Source organism: Euprymna scolopes, chromosome 16, assembly GCF_053919585.1.
Source record: "Euprymna scolopes isolate OS-2025 chromosome 16, ASM5391958v1, whole genome shotgun sequence".
NCBI lineage: Eukaryota > Metazoa > Mollusca > Cephalopoda > Sepiida > Sepiolidae > Euprymna > Euprymna scolopes.
In genome coordinates this window covers 27,887,144-27,908,591 of record NC_136497.1, presented here as the reverse complement: position 1 = coordinate 27,908,591, position 21,448 = coordinate 27,887,144, and the positions used below count along the sequence as shown (strand labels likewise).

The 21,448-nt window shown below is 33.2% G+C and overlaps 1 protein-coding gene and 1 pseudogene across 4 annotated transcripts in view; both read left to right on the top strand.

Moving 5' to 3' along the window:
* The window catches only part of LOC145295903 (stromal membrane-associated protein 1-like), a 151,881-nt gene that overhangs the window by 111,481 nt on the left and 18,952 nt on the right, over positions 1-21,448 (top strand). For 2 of the 4 annotated variants that reach the window (XM_080141669.1, XM_080141667.1), the window contains exons 7-9: positions 3,640-3,809; positions 7,650-7,779; positions 12,552-12,728. In XM_080141669.1, coding sequence (XP_079997795.1) covers positions 3,640-3,809; positions 7,650-7,779; positions 12,552-12,728 — 477 coding nt within the window. The remainder of the gene's footprint in view (positions 1-3,639; positions 3,810-7,649; positions 7,780-12,551; positions 12,729-21,448) is intronic. The other 2 variants (XM_080141671.1, XM_080141670.1) reach the window with 1 other exon arrangement.
* On the top strand, positions 8,433-8,549 carry LOC145296333 (5S ribosomal RNA; annotated as a pseudogene).

The window sequence follows — 21,448 nt, the reverse complement described above, 5'->3', positions numbered from 1 at the left end:
ACGCTTGACGATCTAATAATCACCTCTGCTCAGGTGCATGCTATCATAAAAAACCTTGACACTTCAAAAGCATGTGGACCCGACCTCATCCCAGCTATGCTATTAAAAAAGTGCTCAGCCGAAGTAGCTCCAGTTCTCTCCAAACTCTACAACAAATGCCTTAATGAATCTTGCTTTCCGGGCTGCTGGAAAACTGCTTCTGTGGTACCAGTATTCAAGAATTCTGGCGAAAGAACTGACCCATTAAATTATCGCCCTATTAGCCTCCTCCCACTTTTTGCCAAAATATTTGAGACCTTAATTAACCATGCTCTAAGTCCAGCACTTTACAGATTCTAAACTTCTGACCGACCAACAATATGGATTTAGACAAGCCCGTTCCACGGCAGACATCCTCACTGTAATCTCTGAACGCATATACCAGTCACTGGACAAAGCGGGAGAGGGCAGAGCGGTAGCTCTAGATATATCCAAGGCTTTTGACAGGGTATGGCATGAGGGTCTCCTCAGGAAGATTAGATCATACGGTATCACTGGTAGAATACTTAACATAATTAAATCCTTCTTAGATAAGAGAAAAATCCAGGTTGTCCTCGACGGTCGTACATCTAAACAATATGATATAAATGCGGGAGTACCCCAGGGATCTATCCTTGGACCTCTGCTGTTCCTGATATTCATAAATGACCTCCCTGACAAAATTGACTCTGAGATGGGTATATATGCTGATGACACCACACTCTATAGCAGGCACGACAGAAAAACAAATGAACATATATCTAAAGTAATGGCAGAAACACTAGAGGATGACCTCCAATCAGTAGTGGAATGGGGACAAAAATGGATGGTCACGTTCAATGCCGCCAAGACAAAACTGGTTTCATTCAATAATTACAAGAAACCTTCTCTTCCACCTATAGCAATGGCCAACGACTCTTTATCTGAGAGTACGTCTCTCAAGCTCCTTGGCCTAACGTTCACAGGAAACATGAGCTGGAACAATTACATCAAGAGCATTGCCAGGGCCGCTGTGAGGAAGGTGGGCTCTCTCTACCGTGCTAGAAAACTTTTAACACCCGAAAGTATCCTGTACCTCTACAAGGCCACTATTCGCCCATGTATGGAATATTGCTGTCATATTTGGGCTGGTGCATCGGCTACTAGTCTCTCGCTCCTTGACAGGGTTCAAAAGAGAGTCGCAAATCTGATAGGCCCTGAACTGGCATCTAAGCTTCAGCCTTTGTCCCATCGTCGAAACGTTGCATCCCTCTGCCTGTTCTACAAGTATTATAATGGTGAATGCTCTGATGAACTGCAATCACTTGTGCCCCCACGACGTAAACACCCTCGAGAGACCCGACAAGCTGCAAAATCCCACCCGCTCACTGTAGGGATCCCTAGATGTAAAAGATCTTTCTACTCCAGTAGTTTCTTCCCCAGAACTGCTAGACTTTGGAATTCCATTCCAGGTCACTGCTTCCCCAACTGTACTGACTTGCATAAGTTCAAGTGCAACGTGAACCAACATCTCGCTGCCCAAATCCCTACATAGTACCCCAGTAGATGTTTCCCCTGATAGTAGCCCCTACACCAAAGTGGCAATGTGCCTTGTTTGGGGTGAAAATGTAATAAAAAAAACTTCACATCCCTTTCAATTTGGTGTATCAATCAATAACTGGTTTTACAAATGCATACTCTTCTATTTATAGCAATCGCTAGAGAATCCAGTATTTTAGAACACTTAGTTTTTGGAACCTTCTGGAACACACAAAAAAAGTATGCTTTTTTTTTTTTTTTTTCAGTTATATTTTAAGTTTCCAGAAACGCTTAAAAGGATATTTTCATTTCCTAATATTAAAGTAATATTTTTTATGTTATCTTATATACTATTTTAATTTATATATTATTTATATTTTTGTATTATATTTTATATTTCATTTTATTATATAATATTTCATGTATTATATTATTAAAATATTTAATTATATTAATAAATATTTTCATTATATATTATTTATTATTTTTGGTTAATTGCATTATTTTGTGTAAGAAATTGTAATCCTTCATATTTTAAGAGGAAAAGATGTCCTCATATAACAGAAGGCCAGACTGAAATCTCGGTATTTATTCATTTGATTTCTGTATTTTTTTTTTTTTTTTTTGTTATTGATTTGTCTGTAGTTATATATTTAGTTTAAATGCTCTTTAGGAGAGTGTAAAGACCTATAACAACCTTGAAATAGATAGTTACGTTGGTTAGACAATCACAACCCTATCCTGCTACCTCACCATCTACATCTACAAAAAAACATAACTGCCCCCCCCCCGACGTGAGACAAATTTTAGTCTGTAACGCAAAAATATTACATGAAACAAATTTTTAAAAGTTAAAAATACTTGAAGCCATTTACATAAAAACACAAAAACCTTACCTTTCAAACAAGTCCTCATATTTTTAAATGCCTGTCGTAAATACATCCTCCTTTTCTTCCATCCCAGTATTTGGCTTGCTAGTGGCCTCAAAAACACCCTCACACCTGTTGTGTATGTAACAGTTTGCTATTACTATTTTCTTTCCTTGCCAATTTTTCTCAGTCCACCATTTGGCTCTCACTCAAAGATGATTTTAGAACAGATTGAAAATGTTTCTGATACATATGGATATGTATTAATATTTTTGATTTTCACACAAAAACATAAAAATCTAAAAAATGAAAGTTATAATTAAACATAAGCTCTCTGTCACCTTTAATGTTTGTTTAAAGATATATATATAATTATGTAGACGCATCAGGTCACATACTATTCATTCACTGGTTTTATAGCATATGCCAGTTTTTAAATTACCAGAACACTATATAACAATTGGTAAGTGTCTATATATTTGGAAGATAGCACAGTATTCATTAATTCCTCAGCCTAACATTCACGGGCAATATGAATTGGAACAAATACATTGAGGGCATTGCAAAGGCTGCTGCAAAGAAGATGGGTTTCCTCTATCATGTTAGAAGACTACTCACACCTGACAGTATCCTGTACCTCTACAAAGCCACTATTCGCTCATGCATGGAGTATCTGGGCTGGTGCATCTACCACTAGTCTCTCTCTCTCTCTCTCTCTCTCTCTCTCTCTCTCTCTCTCTCTTAGATAGGATCCAAAAAAGAGTCTTCAATCTAATTAAGCTCCAACTCCTATCCCATCGCCGTTATGTTGCATCGCTGTGCCTATTTTACAAATATTTTAATGGAATGTGCTCTGATGAACTTGTTGCACTTGTGCCTCCTCATGTACATATCCCCGACACAGCTGCTTAGCAACAAAATCACACCCCTTCACTGTTGGGGTCCCAAAATGCTAGAATATTTTTTACTCTAATAGTTTCTTTCCTTGAACTGCTAGACTTGGAAATTCCCTTCCTGCTACCTGCTTCCCTGATTGTACTGATCAGCAGAAGTTTAAATGTAACGTAAACCGACATCTTGTTAATCTTTCCTAGGCATGGTCTCAAATATTAACCCCTTACATCCAAGTGGTGATCTGCCTTGTTAGGTGATCAACGTAAGTAAAAAAAAAAAAATAAATAAATAATAATAATAATAATTTCTGTTTTTTTTTGTTTTTTTTTTGTATTTCCAGGTTCTCCTGGTGAATGCGGTGGTGGTAAAAATACTAGTTTGCTTGATGATTTTCTTGGTGGCAGTAATACCCCAACCGCGAATGTCACACCATCTCCAGTTGCACAGAATCCGAGCAATGGACAGACAAACACAATTTCAAGCAGTTCAAACCAGCAAACATTCCAGCAAGTAAGACAAGTTCTCTCAATAACTTTGTTTTTAGAATAAAATTTTATTTATTTAATATGAAGGAAATTTAAGTTTATAGAAAGAAATGCAATGCAGAGGTGTAACGGATGAACACAAACTGAAGCAAATTAATATATGATGATGGAATAAGCTGTGATACAATACATGTGTGCTATTTAATACTTTACATGTATTGGCTTCAATACATGTAAAATACTAATATACTAACTGGATGCCCAGCGTTGCCTGGTCGTACAATACGCTTTAACATGATATTTTAATTTATGTAGATTGTGTGCGTATTATTATAGAATCCATCCTCTACTGAATATTATATATTAGGGTGAATAATTTACCTAGTGGACTAATTCACCAAAAAAAAAAAAAATAACGATAATGTTGTTCATTAAATTCCATCTGCGTTTTTTTACAATATCACATCAGCTGATTTTTTTTTTTTTTTTTTTTTTTTTTGTTTGTTTGGGTTTTTTTTTAAGAAATTATTTGTCGAGATTTTATTATCTTCCTTGCCGATGCAACCTAAAATATTTCCCTGTAAAAATTCTTTGTTTATCTATAAGAAAGAAAGCCTATGTTTAGGATTTTATTTTTTTCGACCTATAAGGAAGGAAGAAACACATACACAAAGTGACTTATATATATATATATATATATATATACATAATTATTATAGTAAAAAAATAATTATATATATATATATATATATATATACACACACACATTCTATTAAAGCTTATTCCGCAGTCATATTTTAAATTGCTTCAGTTTGTGTTTATCCGTTATACCTCTGCATTGTATTGCCTTTTATAAATTGTTTTTTTTTTGTTTTTGCACACTAAACACTGCTTCAAACAAACTACATTAATCTCTTCAAGTTTTTTTTTTGTGAATTCGTTCAACTTTAATGCATGTTTGAAGGAAGTTTAGATGTACGTCTATCGAGGACAACCTGGATTCTTCTCTTAAGAAGGATTTAATTACGTTATGTATTCGTCCAGTAATACCATATGATCTGATTTTCCTGAGAAGACTATCGTGCCATACACTGTTAAAAGCCTTAGATATATCTAGGGCTACCGCTCTACCCTCCGCTACTTTGTTCAATTCTTCGAATATATTTACATATTAGACAAAAATAAGTATCTTCACCAAAAATTAGGAAAAATTATCTAATAGAATTTTGATTAAAGATAAAAATCGGCTTTCATATTTTATGATCTGCTATTGATAAGAGCAGAAATGCCAATAAAGCAAGGGGAGATAAGTCAGCCTTTCATTTAACCAACTATTAATGAATAGCAGATCATCAAAATATGAAAATTGATTTTTATTTTTAATTAAAATTCTATGCAATAATTTTTTCCTAATTTTTGACAAGGATACTCATTTTTGCATAATACATCTATATATCTACAAAAGTGAACGTGTCTGTGTACATTTCCCTACGCAATAACTCTGTTAATTTTCAGTCTACAGACTCGAAATTTGATATACAGGGTACTGAGATTTGGGAAAATCTATGTGATCGGTTTTCGGACAGAAATTTGGCTGCTAAGTGGTCAAAGTTCAACGATTTGACCTTGGAGAATTCTACCAAACTCCTCTGACAATTTGGGGTCTAAACACTTGAAATTTTAGATATAGGTTTCTTGGACATGGATCTAACTTAATAACTCGATTTGAGCCCAAAACAATAAATTTTAAGGGGTTATAATAGGGGTCAAAGTTTTAAAAAATTGACTTTTTTTTTTTTGCTCAACATACACCTCCAAACACCCAGGCAACGCCGGGCACCCATGCTAGTAAGTATATAAAAGTTTTTATTTGGAATGCGATTTTCAGTTGTGCCCAATACCATATAAGCACCAAAAAGTTTGATAAAATATAAAGGATATTTTAGTTTACTTTTTATTTTTAATTGAACTTCTACTCAATAATTTTTCTTAATTTTTCATGAGGATACTTATTTCTGCCTGACACATATATATAGTATATCGGAATTTTTACTATTTTTTTGCTTTGTACAAAGAAATGTGGAATTATATTTTGAATAAAAACAATATTGTTTGATTAAAAAATTTTTTTTTTTTTTTTTTTTTTATAAATATTTGCATCAAAGTTTTCAAAAAAATAAATGAAAATATTCAACCTCATCATGAGTTGTATTTTTTGCTTGGTGCAGATTGCAAACCCACATGACTTATTTTTCACCATTCCTTCCAATCCAGGGGAAGTTGGTTGATGGATGCCCCATTGCTGAAAGATGTCCAATCCAAAACATTTTCTCTCGACTTTCTTCTTGGCTTTCCTCTGCCTCTCTTGCCTTCTAACATGCCCTCAAAGCATAATTTTGACAGGCCAGTGGTTGATCGTTTGGTAGGCCAAAAAGTTTAGGTGTTTTACTTTTGATTTTAACAATATAGAGGGTAGGGAAGTAGTTTTACGGATGGTGGATATTTTGGTTTCTTCGATCAGATGATGTCCTGTAATAGAATACTTTACGTTGATTTTGAAACATCTCAATGTGATTGGCTAGTTGTTTAGTCCATGTGATACAATCAAGACCATCTAAAACTACTGGGGATAAATTAAATAAACTTTTACTTTAACAGTTATCAGCAGCCTTTTTATTTTAGAATGATATTTTTGGAAAACCATTCAACCCAGCCCAATTCTGTGTTTCAATGTCATCTTGTGATAACTGGAGAAAGGCAGTTCATGCCTTAAATAAATGAATTGCGTGACTTGTTTGATGGGTTTACTGTGAATAGTCATATTTAGGTTAAACTGTGATTTAGCTGTAAACATACATTGTTTTCTCTAGGTTTATTTCTTATCCTATCTCTTGGATTCTTTGCTAATACATCGACAAAAATTTGAAACGTGTGCATTCATTAACGACAGCAATGTCATTAGTGTAGAAAGGTTGGAGAGGATTTGTCCACCATAATGCATCAGTAAGCATCTAAACAATATGGAGCCATCTTAAAAAATAATTCTTTTGTTATAAAAGAAATTATTCACACAAACGGCAGTGTTTGTGTTTGGCATCTCAAATGCAAGAATCAGGGAAGGAAAAAGTAAAAACACTTGTGCTTTGTGGATGGATTTATTATACAGGGTGTCCATAAAGTTTGTGTGCATTAAAAAATATATATTTGCAATCCAAATTTTTAATCATAAATGCAAATAAAGTTCTTTTTCCAATGCACACAGACTTTATGGACACCCTGTATTATTGGATTTATGATTATCGTACTTGATTCGCTATCTTTAGGTTTTTATCTCAGCTTGAGTATTTTGACTTACAAGAAGTGACTGTTTAGAAAAAACGTAATACTCACGTGCACAGGTTTTGGTTTATTTTTGTTTTGTTTTTTTACTTCATTTGTTTTAAACAATGTCAAATACATCTTCTAGTATTAGATATTTTTAATCAAAAAAAGAATATTAAATATAATGGTTTTATGCAATGTGTTTTTTTTTTAAATGGTCCCTAGCAATGTTTTTTTTTTTTTTTTTTTTTTTTTTTTTTAATTCTCTAAAATTTATGCTAACAATGATTGTGACATTAATGGAGTCTTGTCATTCAATCTCTAAATATTCTTCTTTGAAAACGGTTTGTTTGGTTTTTTATAAACAAAAAAATATTATTTATATTATTGAGCTGTTTTCTTCATATCAACAATACAATGAAAGCAATTTGATCAAATTATCTAATTTGGTGATTTGTTGGTATAACATTTCAGTTAATATTACTGCTCTTATGCTTTGTAAATAAACTATTTAAAGAAAAACTTTTTTTTTTTTGCAATTCAGAATGGAGCATTTGATGACTCCCTGTTTACAAGCGCTAATACAGAAGTAAAGAGTGATAAGACCACAAAGGAATCAATTATGGCTTTGTATGCTTCTTCCAACCAGCAGCAGGGCATGTATGGTGTTCCTGGTAAGTAAAATTTTTCCAATCTACCCCTTCCCAATCCCAAATACTACTAATGCTCTCTATCTATGTCCGCTTTCATTTGTTTACATTTTTGTAGCTGTTGTCGTAAATCTTCCTAAAACATAACTTGATCATCGATAACGTTTCATTATTAATTTAGCTTAAACTCATTTCATTTCACATTTTATGACTTCAACTTGATAAATTTATAACACTTTTCGCTTCTTGTCCAGAATTCTCTCATATCAAAAAATAAAGAAAAATCTGTATGATGTACATGCCCATGATGAAACAAAAATATCATGTTCCAAAAATTATATAAATTAATGAATTAGTTTTATTTTTCTCTGAAGAAAATCATTTTAAACCGCTCGATGGGCAGTACAATATAAATCTAGCAAGTTTGAATTATTGTTGAATTATTCGCCTTTTTTTTCTGTTTCTTTTTTTACATTGTTTTCAAAATGGTGGACAAGACAGCTGTTTTTCTTTTTTTTTTTTTTTGTCGGACTGTTATCCTCATCTTCATAGTTGTTGGTGTTTCATCACGTTTCAGCCAACTCATCCTCTGGCCTTCTTCAGGTGATTAATTGTAATGGAATAGAAATGCTAAGTCATGTAACTGTATTCACAGTAATTACTGCTTTCCATTATGGTTAAATGGCATAATCGCATTGACACACCGGTTCTCATCAGATCACCAAAGTTAAGCAATGTTGAGCCTGGTTAGTACCAGATGGATGACCATTTGAGAATTCTAGGTGCTGTATGTGCTCTCTGCTTATCTCGGCATTTGTTTCCAGTCGTCCTGAACATACACTTCACTTGCCACTGGTATTTAACAATGTCGACTCTGGAGATGTGTGGTTGTAGATTGTGCACCTTCTGCCATGAAAATTTCATGCGCAAGCACCCCTTTGTGGGTATCCATAGTCTGTCAAAGACTGAAGGAGTCCCTCCATTATTCTTGTTGTCTCACCACGTTTTGGTCAACTAATCCTCTGCCCTGCTTGGGTAGGATTAAAACCGCTATCTTCAGACAATGCTCACCTAAAACCGTGGAGATTCTATCCACCACACCATGGAAACATGATGAAACAACTATGACGATGAGGGTAACAATCTGCAAAAAAAAAAAAAAAAAAAGAAAAGAATAAATACATAAATTACTCATCTCAAAGGATTCCAATAAAAATAATATATAAAGACGGCTACTCTTCTGTTTTTCATAAAATTTAATTTATTTAAAAATAAAACTACTTGATCAATTTGTGATTTTGGGAATATGATATTTTCATTTCATCACCGGTACGTATATAATGCAGATGTTTTTTTATTTTTGTATTTTTAATATAGGGGGAATTCTGGGCAAGAACCTACTCTTCTTTATTCAATATCTATTAAAAAATGTATATTTATTAATATATAAATTTCCTGTGAAATTTTCATTCAAAGGGGCCCAAGTTATTTGTGTTATTTTTTTATTTTTAGATACCAGCAATTATAACTAAAATTAATTTAGACTAAATTTGTAGCTTGAAACACCAATTTTTTTTAATTTTTTCTCGCAAAAAAAAATAAATGGAATGCCTCTTTCAATCCTTAATCATTTTTCCTTGCTTTTGCTTGATTTCTGTCTTGTTGCTTTCTTCCAAAGAAATTGTTTCGTTATCTTTATTCCTACCCACACAAGTCCTGCTTTTTAGCATTCCAAGATTTTTTATTAATAAAACACCTATAAAACAACCAGGAAGAGTTTTTATGAAAAAACCTAATTGAATAGCAAGTTAACAGTTTTTTTAAATTTTACTCTTAATCTAACTAAATCTGAGATGTGTTGTAACTAAATCTGTTTTGCTTGATAAAATTATTTGATTTTCAAAATTTAATACTTTGTAATTATTTTATTTATATTTCATATTCTTGCAATTTTAAATATGCTGGTGGACTAGTGCTGTGATTTATGTCCTTTCACTTAAATCTATCAACTTATATATATATATATATATATAAACAAAAGGAGAAACAAATTAAGCATGGGGAAAAAATCATCAAAAAACGTGTTTTATTTGTTTTTCCATTTTGTTGTCACAGCATTTTATTTTGATATATCATGCAATTTATCTGTGTGTGTATGTATATAATATGCATACACATACACCCTTAGATTATAGAAAATCAAGTGTATAATTTTAATCTTGGAAATATCAGTAGCTCAATATTCCATAGAATACAGCTATATATATATATATAGTCCTGGTCAAAATCATAAGACCACTTAAGAAAGTAAGCATTTACGCATATTATCGAATTTTTAATCAAACAAATGGTTGAAACCATTGCCAAAGGGGAAAATATGATGGAAAAAAATGAAATCTGCTTCATTCGAAACCTTAACCCTGATCTAATAATTATTTTTTAAAAAACAAGCATTTTCACCTGGTCAAAATGATAAGACCACTGATAATTTATCTAACAAAAGGCAATTATAAATTACTAAAAAGGGTCTCAGTATTTAGTATAGCCTCCATTATTATGAATTACTTAAAAATTTCTCTTCGGCATACTTACGACGAAGTTTTTTATCAGTTGCGAAGGAATTTTATCCCATGTACTGAAAACTGAAGCAGAAAGTTCCTTTATCGAATCATACTGGTTTCCACCCTTGAACACTTCTTTTGCCATCCATCCCCAAAGATTTTCAATAGGATTGAGGTCCGGAGAACATGCTGGATGATCTAACAATTCTATATTATTTGAAGAAAAGTATTCTCGTGCTTGTCGAAGTGTGTATCGCAGCGTTGTCTTGCTGGAAAATCCAATTTCTTCCACACAGACGTGGACCTTCAGTCCTGATAGAAGCATTTTCAAGCATTGAAATGTACTTCAATGATGTTTGCCGGCCTTTCACTACTTGCAACTTTAGGGTCCCAGCTGACGAGAAAGCACCCCAGATCATTAAAGACCCTCCTCCACTATGCCGAGTTGAAAAAGTCTCTTTGGGCAAATTTTTATCATGCCAATAGTGTTGAAATCTATCTGGACCATCTAGATTAAACTTTTACTCATCGGAGAAAATTACATTTTCCCACTTCTTTTCATCCCAAGTCTGGTATTTGGAGGCATATTTAAGTCGGTTAGTTTTGTGCTGTTCAAGAAGACGTGGTTTCTGCAGTCGCTTTAAATGATTGAAACCCTTTATTTTCAGATGCCTTCTGATGGTTTTAGGACTATATTCTGCTGCTGTTTGGCTTTTCAATCAACTTGAGCTCATACTGGAGTTTTTTTTTTTAAACTTCTTCTGATAAAGCGATCCAGTGATGGGGTTATTTTTTTTGGTCTACCTGGACTCTTTTTTTGCCCATATTGATCTGGATTTCTTAAAAAATTTGTGATGACCGTTTTGCTACAATTCACTTCGTTTGCAATAGATCTATGGGAGAGTCCACCCCTATTACGCTCAAAGATCCTTCCTCTCTCAAACTCTGATAATGGTTTCCCTTTTGCCATTTATAATTTAGTAAGATGTTTTTTATCCACCAACAAGTTGCTTTTAGTAACACAGAAAGCTTTTTGTATTCATTTTTTCAAAACTAGCCGATTTTATTAAAGTGGTCTTATCATTTTGACCAGGTGAAAATGTTTGTTTTTTAAAAAATAATTATTAGATCAGGGTTAAGGTTTCGAATGAAGCAGATTTCATTTTTTTCCATCATATTTTTCCTTTTGGCAATGGTTTCAACCATTTGTTTGATTAAAAATTTGATATTATGCATAAATGCTTACTTTCTTAAGTGGTCTTATGATTTTGACGAGGACTGTATATAAATTATCAAATAAAGAGCATACACAAAGATGTTACTGTCATTTACAACTGTTTCAAAGCATTGTCTTTGTGTATGATCTTTACTTGGAACTTGATTTCAAAAATGATTTGAATTATCAAAATACATATGTGTGTGTGTGTGTGTGTGTGTGTGTGTATATATATATATATATATATATATATATAGAGAGAGAGAGAGATAGTTATCCACAGATGTGTTCTAGTATCTCTACAACTCATCAGTGTGACTAGTCCCAGCAAAATAAGTTAAAAAAAACTAAGACAAGAAATAATATTATGCATTCGATTGATTTTTAATTTTAACTAAATTGCACATTTACTAGATGTTTCTGCTTTTCATGAATTTCAATTTTTATTTTATATGAAACTTGTCAAACTCTACTTCATTAAAGATCTGAGCGATTAGGATGACGTGTATTATCTTAATGGTTGACTTCCAACAACTCTCAAATTTGTTAGAAATTAAAAAAAAATTTAATTAACAATTTTTTTTCCTTGTTTTTTTTTTTTATTTTTTTTATTACTAACAAACATAAAACTGACCAATTTTTTATATCTAACATGGGATGTTTGTTCAGTTTTAATATTAATTTTAATATTATATTTGATTTCATTTTAAAAATTTAAACATTTTTATTAACAAAAAACTGACAAAATGTTTTTAGATTTATGGGATGTTTGTTTAATTTTAGCATTGTATTTGATTATGTTAAAAAAAAATAATTGAAAATAAATTTAGTGTAGAAAGTAATTGGTATGTGTTATAATGGAGTAGGTATGAAATGGGAAGCATTTTTGAAAAAGGGCAAAAATGTCCCTTGAACTTGTCATCTCCCCCCCCTCCTCTAACCCTCCTTCCCACCAACTTTTCTTTTGTCCACCCTTTTTTGCTTGTGTTGATTGGTTGGTGCTTAACCCAACTTTGCAGGCGGACAGTCGTCATCATCATCATCCTCATCATCTCTGATGACCTCAAATGCTGGAACTATGCCTCAATCCTACTACAACATGAACTCTCAGGGCCTCCTGTACGTGGCTCCACACCAGATACAAGCTGACCCCTCAGCTATGTACAAGTTTTTATACACAGATACAACCACAGCAGGTACACTTCTTTCTTTAGGTTCAACTGGGGAATTCTTGGGCTCATGACATTTTTTTTTGTTTTCTTTTTCTTCTCTCTTTTTTTTTTCTAAAACTCTATTTCACTCTGAACACCTAAACCCCACTCTCAACCCTTTTTCCGAGCTTTTCATTTTCTCCTGTTAGAAGTGTTGTTTTGTCCACCTACTCACCCCCTTTTTCCTTTTCCTCCGATCTCTTTGGTCAGTCCTGCTTCATCCGCAGTGTGGCCAATAGTCGTTTTGTTTGTCACCCATTGTTTCCACAGTGATGAATAATTTTTTTCACCAAAATATCTCGTATGTAAAACAATAAGTTGGAAATTCAAAATTTGTTCAAAGAAAAATTTCAAGAAGTATCCTCGGGCCCCCAAAATCAACACAGACTAGACCATTCTTGTAATGACCTGGTCCCTTATTGATTACGGTGTAATGGTGGTTCTGTGCAATTCTAGGAGGTTCACCCTCCCAGGCTTTGCCTTCTTTCTTTGAGAAGAGGTTAGTTTATTGCTATCACCTGAGGCACCCTGCCGAGAATGCTGACAGGGCTGCACAGGCATTTTTTTTACAGAGTCAGAGGGCTCTTTCCCTTGAGCACTGACTTTTTCAATCCCACTTTCTGACCCTCGTGTCAAAGTTCTTGTGGTGAGAGAAGTAAATACCTCAATAGGTAATAAGATAGCCATACAATTTTATCTGATATATATATATATATATATATATATAATTTGTTTAACTCCTCCACATTTTTGTAATATAATATTTTAATGATTGGAAATTATTTACAGCAAAATGTGTTTCAGCATTTGACTTCCAAACAACTTATTTTATATTAAAATCATGATTGATGTTATAAAAACAATACATAACAAATATTGGCGCTTCTACACTATCAGACAGAAATTTCGGAAATCGTAAAACTGAATTTCATATGAAAATAATGGTATCTACGTATTCCTCATATTTTTAAGATGATTATATTAAAAAATTACGAAACTCCATAAGGTAGAAAATTATTTATTAAAGGAAATAGAATTTGAAAAAAAAACTATCCTATTTGCTTATGTAAGACACAGAAGAGTTCAAAAAGGAGGTAATTTTCGATTTAAACAAGATGGCCACAATTTTTCACCTGCTAACACGATTAAAGTTTTTTTTTTCTTTTTTAATAATTCAGTAATATTCAGGTAATTTCAACTGCATAATTTGGAAGCTAACATTGTAATTTATTAGAATTGACAAAAAAAATCGGTAGAAGCCATTGTTTTTTATCTGAAAAATCCATTTATCGACTACAAAATTTCGTTCTGATAGTGTAGAAGCGCCCAAATATCAGCTATTTTTCATACTTAGCATGAAAATTAAACTAAAAAATAAACATGATTCGTCTAACAATGCAGCATGTAAAACTGATATCAAATTATGATATCTGCAGAAAATTGTGCAGATAAAGAGTTGTCTGCCCTTATATATCCTCCTACGAAAAGTACATAATAGCCATGTTTAGTTTCGGTTTAATTTTCATGCTAAGTACAATAAACAGCTAATATTTGAAGTATTGACATAAATCATAATTTTAAAGTTGTTTAAGAATCTTTTGTTGAAACACCGTAATCATTTCTAAGATATTGTTACCTTTAACACTTGTATGAAATTAAATTTTTAGATAGAAAAAAATGTTTTATATATATCTAGCAAGTTTTAACCGACAAATTTTGATGGCGACTGCAATAAGTGAAAGCACTCAATTCACTTTGTTGTTAGTGGGTTTGCTCACAACACTAAGTGCTTTAATTTTTTGTTAAAGCAATTCAAATTTATTTTACGTTATCACATTTTTCTAGTTATAAAATTCTCTAAATGAAATAATATAATTGTGTTGATAGCCATTTTTAGTCGGGCAGGTTATCTCAATATTCCATAAGAATCTTTCACTAAGTGATGCAAACACCAAAATTGGCACAAATGACGTTCAGAACATACATTTTAAGAAAAGAACGTTAACCATCAGAAAATTAAAGATGGCTGCCAGTTTTCAAGATGGCTGTAGAAGCAAACCTGATAAATTTCAATTTTGGTGCTTCTATCACCAAGTGAAAGATTGTTTCAGTAATCTGCCCCACTACTTAGAGGAACAAGTAACTTAACATTTTATACATGTGAGAACAATGTTTCTCAACTGCAGTTTCACAGGAAGTTCCTTAGGGTTCCACAAGAATAAATGCGATAAGCTAATGCACTTTTGACATTTTATTTAATTTCATGTGTTTATATTACTAACATGTACAATACATTGTTGATTTTTATTTTATTTTTTACTTGGAGGGGGGGGGGGTCACCACTTTAAAGGTCCAACGGCCACTTTAAGTATTAGGTAAATGGTGGGACAAGAAGATCACCCATGGTGGAACTTTGGTAGGGTAAGAATGTCTAAATAGGAGTTTATTTACATTAGATTTGAAGACTACCAGGTTATAATCAGCTAGGAAGCAGCCCCACGATATTGTGTTTCACACATGGACAGTTTTAGCAAAGAAACTCTGCTCATGGAATTTTCAGTTAGTTTTGGGGACAGAAAATAAGGAAAGTTGTTGGCAGTTGTTTCAGCTAGGCAAGTACTTGTTGCAAACGTTTTACGGGACAGGACCATAGATTGGAACTCAGTCGAGCACCTACCATAAAAGTGTGAATAGAGTATAGATATGCTTGCAACTTTTCTTCTGTGAAAAAGAGGAAGTAAGGATGTGAAAAGGTCACTGTCCACTAAAATTTCGAAGACACTTTTGTACTCTGAAAAGGTAGGGAAGGATGCTCTTAAGAGCTCCATCCCAAATGGGGCAACAGTACTCCAGCTTAGGACATATTTGACTCTTGTACAGGTAGAGAATTGTGTTGGGAGTGAGGTACTTTCTGGAGCAGTAGAATGATGCAACTATTTTTCCAGTGATTTTTTGCAACAGATCTGATATAGGTCTTCTATTTCAGGTCAGGGGTAAAGGTTAGTCTCAGAAGTTTGTCAAAGCTGGGTGCAATTAACCATTCTATCAGGTCTGATACTATGAAGGACACATTCTTTTTAAACATGGAATGTAGAGATAGCTTTTGTACATTTATATCAAATCTATCCCAGTCAACCATAGAGTATCGTTATACTGTACGATGGAGAGGTATGTTGGAGGATTTATTACATTTTGTTTTTATCTTAACTGAGACAACCAAGTGGTCAGAAGATCCCAGTGGGGACGGAACAGAAGATGAACATAGGTCAGGACAAGTTGTGAGAAAAAGGTCTACGAGACTTGCATACTAACCATTAGTGTCGGGTACACTGGTGGTTTCGTGAACAATTTGAGTGAAGTCATAAGCAATGGAGAAATCATGACAGAACCTCCTCATCATCTGTCTTGTTTGAGTGCAGACAGAATGTGGTCAATTTTCTCAGATATGCTCTTAAAGATAGTAACTCTGCTGTTATGGGGGCGATAGAGAGCATATATAAACACAATGGTGTGAGCGAGTGCAATCCAAAAGCACATATAAGGCAATTTAGGGTCTTCTCTGGAGATGCCCCTACCATATGGAAAGCCATCTCTAATGTAGGCACATATTCCATGTCGATCTTGGGGGTCAGATTTGGATGTTAAATTAGAATATCCTTTAATTACAAACTCCTCTAGGAAAATAGTCGGTCCAATGCCAGTTTCACTTAGGAACAATAGGTCTGGTTTGGTGTCCTGTAATTGGATTTCAACTGCTGGAAGGTTGGAACGTAGATCCCTGATGTTGAAGAAAGAAACATGGTAGTGAGGGTCAAAGTTGGAAGTTGGAGCTCTGTTTAATTCTGTATTCTTTCTAGAGACTTTTCATGATGGAGTTTTAGGATTTATGGAATAGATCGACAGACTTGGTTAGAGCAGGGCAGAAAGGGAAAGGAAGAAAGAACACAATTTTTTTTTATTGACAGTTGCTTTACTGGAATCAAGGTTCTGGATAAATTCGAAGATATCTCTGACAGATATATGTATGTCACGCAGTGTATTGTCAGTCCTGGGAGGAAATTCATGAGCTAGGTGACCGTTATCACATAAATTGGAGTTTAATGTGAAGTTCTTGGTGAAGAGTTTGGTTTTGTGAGATTCTGAAGTAATTTCTTCAGGACCATTGATGATTGTTGAGATGGAAGTTACACATTTATTCAGAACCTTGTTATGTGCCAAAACTTATGAGAACTTAGCCTCTGTTCAATTACTTTAGACTTAACAGTAAGTAGCAAAAGATACTCTCGTATTTTTAATGACCTTTGAGCAGTATTACTAGCAATCCTATACACAGCTTTAGTTTCTGAACATCTGTTTCATTTAAAACAGTTAAAAGAGTAATATTTTAATTCATATTCAGGAGTATGCTGTGGTTGGCTGTTTGTTTTAAGCTGAACCTTTTTAGAGTGTATTGCTATCTATGCCAATAGTTGGCCAATCGGTCAAGTTGGATGGTATAGAGGATACATCCTCTAAACATGGAATATAGGGGCATACCTGCTATGTACGAATGGAAACTGTTCTAGTCAGCCATATAGTAGTGATGCCCACTGCGGTGGAGAGGAACATCTGAAGACTTATTACTGTTTGTTTTAATTTTGGTGAGACCACCTAGCAGTAACATAGCAGCAACATAGCGGAGGATGTGCACAGTTCAGGGCAGATAGTTAGAAAAAGATCTAGAAAGCTTGCAAATTAGTTGGGAACATGAGTGGGTTCGTCAACGATTTGGGTTAGATCATAGGCCAGCGCGAAATCATGCGATAACCTCAGTTCATAATCTTATTTGAATGGGACGGCTATGCAACGTTGTGGATGTTGAAGTCTCCACAGATGTGAATGTTGGTTGAGGTATGGGCAGTGAAGAAGTGGTCAATTTGTTTTGCAATACTCTCAAAAATGGTCACACCATCATTACAGGGACAGTATTGAGCAAATAGGAAAGCAGTGCTTTGTGTAAACTTTTATTTTATTTCATTTCATATAGATAATATTACTAATCCACACAATATAGTCTTGATTAATGAAATATTGTAATATAGATATCATTCTATCTTACATATTATGTTATTAAATAATCTAACAATCATGTTGAAAATTTTAGAAGCATAGTTATGCCATTACTTTCTAGCTAATCCTTTCTCAACTAGGGTTCCCTGAAATCCTCAGGTTCTGCAAAACATCCCTCAAAGTTCTGTCAGAGCAAATGAAATAAGCTAATGCAGTTTTGATTTTTTTTAAATTTCATATACATATAATATTGCTAACCACATTCAGTATATTCTTGATTGTTATAATATTGTAGCCACATGAAAAAAATGTAGCAATCATTGTGAATATATTTAGTGATGTCATATAACAGCATGTAAATCCACCTTTACTAATCAGTGTCTTCTCAGAAATTGTCTTAACACACTCACCAAACGTTTGCTTTCCCAAAGACATTTTAATTTTTAAAAAGATGCTTATTTTGAAATCCAATACTATATTTAACCACAGTAATTACAGTGAAAATATAATTCTACTCTTGTCCAGGGTTTCCATGAGACACGTAATTTATTTTAAGGGCTATCAAACATGTTGCATAAAATGTTGTAATCAAATCAGATTGAGAATGAAAAGCTTAGTTGTTTATGTATGGATCGTTCTGATTTTATTGTTCAAATATTTGAAAAAGTATTTCATTCTTTAAATCTTCACTAATTTGGTAAGTATGATCGATGCGTATTCATCCAAGAAATAGTTCTTTCATCTTAACATGAAAAAAAATGTTTGCAGATTTTTAGATTTAAACTTGTTAAATTCATTGATGCATCTTTTCTTTATTTTATTTTTTCTATTTTTTTTTCCATTTCTTTTTCTGACTTTGACTTTTTCAGTGGTATTCTTTTCTTATTTTCTTTATTCTTTATTTTTAGTTGTTTTTTTTTTTTTTTTTTTTTTATTTCTGCTTTGAAATATTTCAACATTTTTGTATTCTTTGGCTGCTTTTTCTTTTCCATTTTTTTTTTATATTTAGTTCTGGTCAAAACACTTGATTTGTTTTTTTTTTTATGGTTATTAAAAATTGTACTTTTAAAAAATGTTATTTACTTTACATTTTAATTCGGATTTTTTGCTTATTTTCCTGTTCTTTCTGTAGAATTCTTTGATTTTTTTATATTTGTAAAATTCAAAGAACAGCAAAAAAAAAAAAGTAGTCTTTGTCCAGAAATCCCTTTATATTATAAAAATTCTTCATGATGTATATACTTGTGACAGAACTACAATGTTATATTTTTAAAATCATATAATTTTTTTTCTTTTATTAAGAAAATTAAATTTTATGAGGAAGTGGAGTGTCTTGTTCCGCCATTTTGCATAAAAAAGGGGAGATTACTCAATTCGAGTTTCCAAGATTTTTTTTTTTGTTTTTCTGCTTTTTAATGGCTACAATTTATCATTAGTTGCATAATATTGTAAGAAATTCATTTTCTAGATATAAAAAAAAACTACTTGATCAATTTAGGTGATTTTGGGAATATGATCATTTCATTCTGTGATGGATATGTACATCATAAAGATTTTTCTTTATATTTGTTTTCTAACATGGGGGGAATTCTGGACAACCACCAAAAAAGTATATTAAAATTTTAATTTTTGTCACTTAAAATTTATTAAATACTATTTGATGAATACAATTATTGTTCTGCCTTCTATAAACTTAATTTTCATTTTATATACAAAATTAAACAATGCCTCAAGTAAACTACTTTAACCCTCTTAATTTTTTATGAATTTTTAAAACATAAATTGCTTTTACACCACTGAAATATTATTATTCTACCTTCGATTAGAAGCAATTTTACAATGTTTGTTGTACATAAAGAAGTGAGTTTAATGGCAGTTTGAATCTCCCACCTAGTGGTAAGTAATTAAACAACAACTTCATCCATTAACATTTATTAGTTTTTATTTTAATTATTTTTTTACTACCCTGGGTGCCCGGTGTTGCCCGAGTGTTTGGAGGTGTGTGTTGAGCAAACAATAAAAATAAATAAAAAAAAGCAGGCAGGCTTGAACCCATATCGCAAAGAAGAAAAAGAATGTGAAAAAAAAATGCGATGTCTTTACTCTTGCGCCCATCGCCAAATTGGAAGTAATGTAGGTTTAAATTAAGGCTAGTATATCGAAAAGAGGGGATGACTTTCAAAAATATTGTCAAAAAAAGCGACCTCTCCCTGTAGAAAGTGCCCAGTTGAGGGTGAAGGAATTAATGTTTTTAGCCAATTTTTCAATATTTGTCGTCTGAAGGGTCGAGCTTCAAAACGATACCGATCTCGTGAAAATCTGTTGCCTCTGTCGAAAGTTTTAGGCAGACATGCATACATACATACATACATTTAAACAGACAGGTGAGATTTTTATTATAGACTAGCGGAGGTGCCCGGTGTTGCCCGGATGTGTGTGTTTAGGAGAGGTGTCCCTGTTTAAATATTATTAAAAAAAAACATGATGGTAAAAAAATTGGAAAAAACAAAACAAAACAGCATAAAAAAAGGAAAAAAAGAAAAAATGAACGGCGAAAAGTTTTGGTAGGTAGTTAGGATCGAACCCGAAGCCCTGAGGTGAAGTTGGAAAATAAAATGTGAAAAAAACATGACACATTAACCAATCGACCAGCAAGAAAGAGTTACTGAAAGACGTTTGAATTTATTTAAGTAGGAAGAGAATTGACAGGTGCCCGCACCTAATGACTTAATAAGGTCGTAGAAATCATGGAATTAACATTTTTTGCGAGCGTTATGACGTAAACAATAGCTAGTCAGCAGTTAACATTTTCTGCAGGACAGTTTTTAATGAGGTCAATAACTCGGTTTGTTTGTTTTTATCAAACTTTGGGGAAAACCAGCTCCCTGTTTATTAGGGGAGTGTCCAGACGAAAGCAATTGCTTGATATGACACTGAAAAAGCCGACATTGACCAAACGTTTACATCGCTTTCCGGAGACCACCGGGAACTGCCGATTCAAATCAGTTACGCTTTTTTTATACTGAAAAGCGAAAGATACACGCAACGATCTAAACATCTGGAAAAAATAGCGCGTGAAAGTTGGGCAAATTAAATACATACGCGACTCCCGTTTGTAATTCTTAGATATTATCATTTAGATGTGATATAAAAAGTTTTAAGAAGGAATAAGCCGACCGAGAAGTCCAGCAAAAAAAGCCTTTTACAGACATACACAAAAGGCAAACATACATACATACATTTTCGCTTTTATATATATACTAGCGGGGGGTAACCGACGATGCCCGGGTGTCTTGAGGTAAATCAAAATTCGGGGGGGGGGGGTTAAATAATAATAAAAAAATGTTTTGGTAGGTGAGTATGAGAATCGAACCCGTACCCTTGAGTTGGAAATTAATGTGTGAAAAAAAAAAAATGTGCTACGTTAACCATTGAGCCACGGCGACAGACAACGTTAAACAGGCTTGAAATTATTTATTTAACTATAAAAACAGGCGTGCGCAATAAAAGTTAACTCTGCTGCTTCCATTTGACCTAATTAAGAAGGTCAAATAGAGTCACGCTGGACTTTTTCCCGGCGCATTGCCCAATCAACATGTGAGAAGCCAAAATAGCAATAATTTTGTAAAAGTCGACGTAAATAAATCTATAAGCTA